Source organism: Mercenaria mercenaria, chromosome 10 (assembly GCF_021730395.1).
Source record: "Mercenaria mercenaria strain notata chromosome 10, MADL_Memer_1, whole genome shotgun sequence".
Lineage (NCBI taxonomy): Eukaryota > Metazoa > Mollusca > Bivalvia > Venerida > Veneridae > Mercenaria > Mercenaria mercenaria.
In genome coordinates this window covers 74,193,478-74,202,561 of record NC_069370.1, presented here as the reverse complement: position 1 = coordinate 74,202,561, position 9,084 = coordinate 74,193,478, and the positions used below count along the sequence as shown (strand labels likewise).

At 35.8% G+C, this 9,084-nt stretch overlaps 1 protein-coding gene across 1 annotated transcript in view; it reads right to left on the bottom strand.

Annotated features, from left to right (window-relative positions):
* Positions 1-6,315: 6,315 nt before the first annotated feature.
* The window catches only part of LOC123561280 (G patch domain-containing protein 4-like), a 33,889-nt gene continuing 31,120 nt past the window's right edge, over positions 6,316-9,084 (bottom strand). The window contains exon 7 of the mRNA XM_045353533.2: positions 6,316-7,941. Within this exon, the coding sequence (XP_045209468.2) occupies positions 7,398-7,941 (544 nt within the window). The 3' untranslated portion in view covers positions 6,316-7,397. The remainder of the gene's footprint in view (positions 7,942-9,084) is intronic.

Here is a 9,084-nt window from a genome sequence, read left to right as displayed (position 1 = left end):
GAAACCAGATTCTCTCTGTAATTTAAGAGGGGGCACTCTTGTCTGAACACACTTCTTCAAGGACCACTGAACCAGGAAATATATCTATGCTTCAAAAAATTGTAAAACAGTGCAAACACACCCCCATTTAGCAAGGATGTATTGAGGATTTCATTAACCCTTATCATGCTGGGCACAACTGATGCTGCCTTTGCGACCAGTGTAGATCATGATCAGTCTGCACATCTGTGCAGTCTGATCATGATCTGCACAGATCGCCATTCAGTCAGTATCTTTTTGATAAACACCCCTTTTAACAGTTAAAGGTACTGTCCAATTTGAAAGATGGACAAGTTCATTATAGAAATTTAGCAGGGTAAGGGTTAATATTAATGTCTGTGATTGATGTAAGTACATGTATTGCTTTACCGAAATTTCTGCTCATTACAAGCTTATTCTGGTATAAAATGTAAATTATTCCATGTATTTATTTTACATTTCTCCCTTATAAAACTTAATCAGATTGTATAATGCTTAAAGAACAATTACTTTAACTAATGTCTGAAACACCCCTATCCCCATTAATTGAGAAATTATCCAACTCAAGTTCATTAACATGTTAAACCATACACAATATTGAGTTGATCAATCAGCCTGATTCCCTGGCTTAATGCTTATTTTTAATTAATACTGCAATCATTCTGTATGATTTCAGCCTCTTAACCATTACCCTGCTAAATTTCTATAATGGGACTGGTCCATCATTCAATTTGGACAATACCATTTATTATTTGAAGGGATGTTCATTGAAATTTTACTGACTGAATAACAAACAGTGCAGACCATGATCAGACCGCACGGATGTGCAGGCTGATCTTGGTCTGCACTGGTTGCAAAGGCAGAATCACTTGCCGCCAGCAGGCTAAGGGTTAAACAGCACAATTTCATCTTATGGCTGCTAAGCAATGGGCAAGAAAAATGTCAGTGCAGAAACAACCTACTGGAGTTACGTCCACTGTTATGTAGAAAAAACCTTAGGAACAGAGGCAGGTTTACTGATCAATGTTTACCCTCCTTTTAGAGGGATGTCACTGATCTATACTGCTTGGTTACCCAACAGCTGCTGACAGAAAGAATTTCCCAGGTCAATAACAGGTCATGGTTATGTAGATGTTAAACAAGAGCACCGCCTTGCGGGTGCAGACGCTCATCTGATTTTTTTGTCTCTGTATAATAGAAATATTGTCATACCCATGATTGTCCAAGTCCAAAAGGAGCAATAATTCTTGCAAAAAAGCAATGTAGAGTTACGGTACTTGCTGTGCAAAGTCAGCTTTTAATGGCAAATAACGGTAATTTCTCCAAGTTTTAAAGCAATAGCTTTGACCGTTAAGGAGAAAAGTTGACCTAAACTCAAAACTTAACCAAGAAATCTGATATTTTCCAAGTCCAAAAGGGGCCATAATTCTTGCAAAAAGCAGGATGGAGTTATGTTTTTTGCTATACAGAGTCAACTTTTGATGGTGAAATCTGATTTTCCAAGTCCAAACGGGGCAATAATTCTTGCAAAAATCAGGATGGAGTTATGTTTCTTGCTGTACAGAGTCAGCTTTTGATGGTGAACAAGTGTTGCAAGTTTTAAAGTAATAGCTTTGATAGTTTAGGAGAAAAGTTGACCTAAACATTAAACTTAACCAAGAAATCTGATATTTTCTAAGTCCAAAAGGGGCCATAATTCTTGCAAAAAGCAGGATGGAGTTATGTTTCTTGCTGTGCAGAGTCAGCTATTGATGGTGAACAAGTGTTGCAAGTTTTAAAGCAATAGCTTTGATAGTTTAGGAGAAAAGCTGACCTAAACATAAAACTTAACCAGGCAATGCCGACACAGACTCTGATGCCGACGACGATCAAGTGATGACAATAACTCATAATTTTTTTTTTAAATCAGATGAGCTAAAAATAACTCTTATATACATTTTTATAAAATCACTTACCTGTTCTTGACCACCTCAGACTAATTATATGTCATTAAACACTGTCTCATGAAAGATAACACCAAGAGGTTTATAAGACGAAATTACAAAGGTATTCTTTTTTAAGCTCAGCTTTTGCTAAAGGAGGTTAACAGAAACCGCTTGATCAAATCTGAAAGGACTTTTCAAGACTGCTACAGACCTATTTGGAGAAGATACACTATACTGTTCATTGGAAGTTATTCTTTAAAGGTTTTTCTATATTAAGTTCTAGTGGCCAAGCTAATCATTTGAGAAAAAAAACTTGAGAGGACTTTACAAGAAAATGAAGTATGCTACTGACAATGTTTGGTGACGATCTATCCACTGGTTCATGAGAAGAAGTCAGTTCAAGGATTCTTTGTATTCCCCTAAATATGCCAAGTGAAACAATTTACAATAGGCTACTGACCAAGTCTTGTAGTAATTAATTAGTTGGTTCAGGAGCAGAAGTTGTTTAAATGTTGTTTTTTCTTTTTTTTTAGCATTGGTGTCCCCTATAAAGGGGACAAGCAAAACAATCTGAAAACAAGGGCCTAAAATGGACAATTCATGAAAAAAAGTTGTACAAAAGGGTTTTCTACTTTTAGAACATTTCATTCTTGCATAAAAACTACTTTTTTCACAGGATCCGCCCATGTATAAACGGGAGAAAAATCATGTGCAAACAAGGCAATTCACGTGCTGTTAATACATGATTTTTATTTTTGAAATGCTTTGCCAGGGACGTATGTATATATTTCTGCGCAGACTGATATTTGGCATCTGCATCTTGTTTCTTCCATAATAACCTCTTCTTGTAGCATTATAGATACAATGTAATCCATAGTATGTTTAGCTGTATCAGTTTCCAACCACAAACGTACTGCCCCCATCAATGTACGCACTAGCTTCTCTTAGAGTTTACTCCCTTTACAAAGCGTCTGTTCAGTTATTGTAAATAACTGTGAATAAATAAGTATCGTGTGTAACTTGTGCTATTGCCCGTTTTTAGGTATTATATTAATGATTTTTGTTAGTATCAGTCGGTTTGTTTTTACCTGATTGTTCGCAGAATTCATATAATAAACCTCGAAAGCTAGTCACTAGCTTCGTACTCATCCGTACTCTGTTTGTTCGTACTCAAAATAATTCGAATGTAAAGTTGTTATTCTTAAAATAATTGTGTTCCTGTATATCAATTTTTTAGTTATATGCAAAATTATGTGTAACGTTTGTAATAACTAAAAATAAAAATAAGATGCTCAAAAACCTTCAAATTACGCTTTTAGTAGTGTTGTTGTTATGTGTGCCCCGGTTATGGATATTTAAAACATGTTTACCGTTTCCAAGTACAACAAGAATGGTAAATAAACAAGAGCTGTCGGAGGACAGCAACACTCGACTATTTAACAGCCTTGTCGCTTGAATGAATAAGAAAGTCAAAAAAGGGGCATAATTTAGTAAAAAAGTAAAATAGGGTTATGGAACTTGCATAGTGCTTATCAGCTCATGACAGTGGACAAGTGTATGAAGTTTCAATCCATTCCCATTAGTGGGTACTGAGATACCAGCTTACATATAAGAATTTAACCAAAAACTCCTAAGTTGAAAAAGGGGCATAATTTTGTAAATGCAAAGTTGAGTTATTGACCCTTTGCACTGCATGTCATATCATGACAGTGAACAAGTGTGTGAAGTTTCAATCCTTTCCCATTAGTGGATACTGAGATACCAGCTTACATACAAAAACTTAACCAAAAATTTCTATGTTGAAAAAGGGGCATAATTTTGTAAAAAAGCAAAATAAAGTTATGGGACCTGCTTTTTGCATGTCAGATTATGACAGTGAACAAGTGTGTGAAGTTTCAATCCATTCCCATTAGTGAGTACTGAGATACCAGCTTACATACAAAACCTTAACCAAAAAATTCTAAGTCGAAAAAGGGGCATAATTTTGTGAAAAAGCAAAATAGAGTTATGGAACCTGTGCAATGTAAGTCAGTTTATCACAGTAAATAAGTGTGTGAAGTTTCAATCCATTCCCACAAGTGGTTGCTGAGATACCAGCTTACAACAAGAGGACCATGATGGTCCTGAATCGCTCACCTATCCCCACATGACCCAGTGTTGAACTGAGTATGACGTCGTTATTTCTATTATCTGACATAGTGACCTAGTTTTTGAGCACAAGTGACCTAGATATCATCAAGATAAAAAATTCTGACCAATTTTCATGAAGATCCATTGAAAAATATGGCCTCTAGAGAGGTTACAAGGTTTTTCTATTATTTGACCTAATGACCTAGTTTTTGGAGGCACGTGACCCACTTTTAAATTTGACCTAGATATCATCAAGGTGAACATTCTCACAAATTTTCATGAAGATCTCGTGAAAAATATGGCCTCTAGAGAGGTCACAAGGTTTTTCTATTTTTCGACCTACTGACCTAGTTTTTGACCGCACATGACCCAGTTACGAACCTGACCTAGATATCATCAAGCTGAACATTCTCACCAGTTTTCATGAAGATCCATTGAAAAATATGGCCTCTAGAGAGGTCACAAGGCTTTTCTATTTTCAGACCTACTGACCTAGTTTTTGACCCCACGTGACCCAGTTTCGAACCTGACCTAGATATCATCAAGGTGAACATTCTGACCAATATTCATGAAGATCTCATGAAAAATATGGCCTCTAGAGAGGTCACAAGGTTTTTCTATTTTTAGATCTACTGACCTATTTCTTAACCCAATGTGACCCAGTTTCGAACTTGATCTAGATATCATCAAGGAAAACATTTGACCAATTTTCTGAAGATCCATTGAAAAATATGGCCTCTAGAGAGGTCACAAGGTTTTTCTATTTTTAGACCTACTGACTAGTTTTTGACCGCACATGACCCAGTTTCGAACTTGACCTAGATATCATCAAGCTGAACATTCTGACCAATTTTCATGAAGATCCATTGAGAAATATAGGCCTTAGAGATGTCACAAGGATTTTCTATTTTTAGACCTACTGACCTAGTTTTTGACCGCACGTGACCCAGTTTCGAACCTGACCTAGATATCATTAAGCTGAACATTCTGACCAATTTTCATGAAGATCCATTGAGAAATATGGCCTCTAGAGAGGTCACAAGGTTTTTCTATTTTTAGACCTAATGACCTTGTTTTTGACGGCACGTGACCCAGTTTCGAACTTGACCTAGATATCATCAAGGTGAACATTCTGACCAATATTCATGAAGATCTCATGAAAAATATGGCCTCTAGAGAGGTCACAAGGTTTTTCTATTTTTAGACCTACTGACCTAGTTTTTGACCCCACGTGACCCAGTTTCGAACTTGACCTAGATATCATCAAGCTGAACATTCTGACCAATTTTCATGAAGATCTTGTGAAATATATGGCCTCTAGAGAGGTCACAAGGTTTTTCTATTTTTAGACCTACTGACCTAGTTTTTGACGGCACGTGACCCAGTTTCGAACTTGACCTAGATATCATCAAGGTGAACATTCTGACCAACTTTCATAAAGATCCCATGAAAAATGTGACCTCTAGAGTGGTCACAAGCAAAAGTTTACGGACGCACGGACGCACGCACGCACGCACGGACGACGGACGCCGCGCGATCACAAAAGCTCACCTTGTCACTTTGTGACAGGTGAGCTAAAAACTTAACCAAATCGGGACGCGGACACGGACGCCGACGCGGACGCCGACGCATGGGCGAGTCCAATAGCTCTACTATTCTATGAATAGTCGAGCTAAAAATGTACCGGAATCGTCAAGTCATCACATATGAAAACAATGCATTTAGTCGTCGTGTAATGTTTTTTATGCAAGAATAGCGACAATACACGTTTGTTTTGTGTATAAACGCCTGCAGAAGCCCTTGAGATATGTTTGTGACCTCGACCTTCGGTCTCGGTCACAAACAATCCCACAGGCTTCTGCAGACATTAATACACAAAAAAACGTGTATTATCCCTACAATAATGCTAATTAGGATTTATAAGCTGGTTCATGAGAAGAAGTCATTCAAAGGTTTTTCTATTTCTAGCTCTGGAGGCCCAAAAAAGGGTCAAACATTCAAATAAAAATGAGATAAGTCCAGGCATAAAATATCTTGTACTTTTTAAAATTATTGCACTCATCATAGTGGTCTCTGGCTATTTTTCAATTTAAACCTTTGATAACTCAAACATTTCCCCATCCAAGTTGGATATAGGGCAATTGGTGTTTTACTGTGGTATCCATTGACTTTATTATACAGCATGCGGCCAGTTTTTTTAAAAAAGAATTGTATTACACACACACACTGAAATGTAAACAAGTTGAGTTCTAAAGGATATTTAATCTTTATTCTTTAATTTTGTTAAATTATTCATGAAAGAACTAAACAAACATGTCAGATTGAAAGAGGTCTAATCATGCTTTACAAATGAATAAATATAATTCACGGATTTCATGCTGAACTTTACAAAAAATATCTCTTTAAAAACTTAAACATCTATTGTCACAATTTAGCCTATTTCAGTTGAAAACATTTCATGTTGTTACATGGAATGTGTGAATTTTACTATGTTTACCAGACGCTAGTGTGATTACAGGACACTAGTACATTTGCTATTCCATCTGCTGACATTAAAGTGACTGGCCTCCAGATCGTCTGACAACAACAAAAAATAATTTTACAGATATCTTGAAATAAATGCCATATTTTTTAAGAAGGCTTTAAAACTTAATTACTGACAAACTTTATGTTACGGAAACATATGAGAATTTGCTGTGTTTACTAGTTTTTACGATGAAAATCGAATAGCATTTGTCACATTTTTACTCCAGGTAAACTGTCTCGATTATAAATATATATATCTGTATATTTTGAAGTCATTATTCACTACTTCAGCTATAGCGCTATTGGTTACGACAGGAAAATGTCTTTATTGCCGCGGCAGTCCGGGGTTCAATTCCCGACGTGGTCATCATTTTTTTTCTTGATTTGGAATTTTTAAAATATTTTAGAACAAAAATTCATATTCTAATGTTCATAATATGACCAAACTTCAATTTGAAAGAAAGATTATTTTTTAGCAAAATCTGGAGGTCAGTGCCTTTAACTGAAGACTTAATTATGTAACTGTTGCTGCTTAACCAAAATAGTATTACTATTAGTGGATTTTTTATAAATACATTTGTATTAATTTGTTCTCCACAAGTTAATGACAGATAGCGGTAGCATGACTTCCAAGACATTGTCTAGAGTCATACTGACACAGAAATCATTTGACATGCCCAATGATCAAACATAACAACGCTTATCTTCTAAGCTTACCATGAAGGTTTTCTTTAATAATAGCAATTACATTTGGCTGTCCCCAAAATGTCTGAATTATTTCTGTAATTAATACACTGATCAATCTCCTTTCTGCTTCTTCTTCTTCTTTTTTATCTTCCTACCAACTTCGCTATTTTCTGTCAATGCACTATCTATTTCTCCACTGTTTTTAGTATCAACTGCACCTAACTGAGCTGTACTGTTATTACAACCATCTTTACCTTCGCCGTGTGCCTCAACATTATCACATTGGCTATTCTTTCTACTTTTCTTACTCTTTTTCCTTTTCTTTGGCTTATTAACACTTCCTAAATTTTCCACAGACTGGCTTTCTAATTCTAATATTTCTTTAGTGTCATTATTTATTTCTTCTGTCATCTCCTCAGTTATTTCCTCATCCCTGTGCTTCCTTTTCTTTTTCTTGCTTTTCTCCACATATCCTTTTCTATCTCCACTTTCATGACCTTGGGTGCTTTCCACTTCCAGTTCATTGAAATGATTATGTGATTTATGTTGGTCTTTCTGACTGGATGATTTTGAATTGTAACTATCCAATAGGAGTTTCTCTTGCTCCTGAATCCTCAGCAGTTTACCATTTAACTTAAGTCCATGTCTTGCCCCCCTGTAAGATACTTATGTGTATAGAACTGAAAATATTTTGCACACAAAATACAGTATAACTTGAAACTACTTTAAATATATGTATTTGCTGTTTGTGTGGCAGTTTCACTCCAACACAGATAACAGTCAAATATAACAGAAAATTTCTTGCCAGGTAAACACAAAGTTACCTCTGGGATAAGTTATGATATCAAGGACTTTCAACAAATTTAGACTAGCTCTCATCCTTATGTTTATTCTGTCAAATTCTCTTTAAAGTTTTTTCCATTAAATTGTTTATTTGTAACTCCAACTGATAGTTCCATAAAACTTTCTTTATGTAAAACCTTGGCAACATTTAATAAAATTTAATTTTCAGCCAGAGAATTGGTTGATACCAAAACAGTTGTGTTTTTAAAAGCAGTGAAACCATAAAGAGAAGCATGCCTGTATTTATATTTCAATTTAAATACACCTATTCACTTAATTAAACAAGAGGACCATGATGGTCCTGAATCGCTCACCTCTTCCCACATGACCAAGTTTTGAATATGACGTCGTTTTTTCTATTATTTGACATAGTGACCTAGTTTTTGAGCTCATGTGACCCAGTTTTAACTTGACCTAGATATTATCAAGATAAAAATTCTGACCAATTTTCATGAAGATCAATTGCAAAATATGGTCTCTAGAGAGGTCACAAGGTTTTTCTATTATTTGACCTATTGACTAGTTTTTTATGGCACGTGACCCAGTTTCAAACTTGACCTAGATATCATCAAGATGAACATTCTGACCAATTTTTATGGAGATCGATACACAAGTATGGCCTCTAGAGAGGTCACAAGGTTTTTCTATTTTTAGACCTACTGACCTAGTTTTTGACCGCACGTGACCCTGTTTCGTACTTGACCTAGATATCATCAAGATGAACATTCAGACCAATTTTCATACAGATCCTATGAAAAATATGGCCTTTAGAGAGGTCACAAGGTTTTTCAATTATTTGACCTACTGACCTAGTTTTTGAGGGCACGTGACCCACTTTCGAACTTGACCTAGATATCATCAAGATGAACATTCTGACCAAGTTTCATACAGATCCCATGAAAAATATGGCCTCTAGAGAGGTCACAAGGTTTTTATATTATTTGACCTACTGACC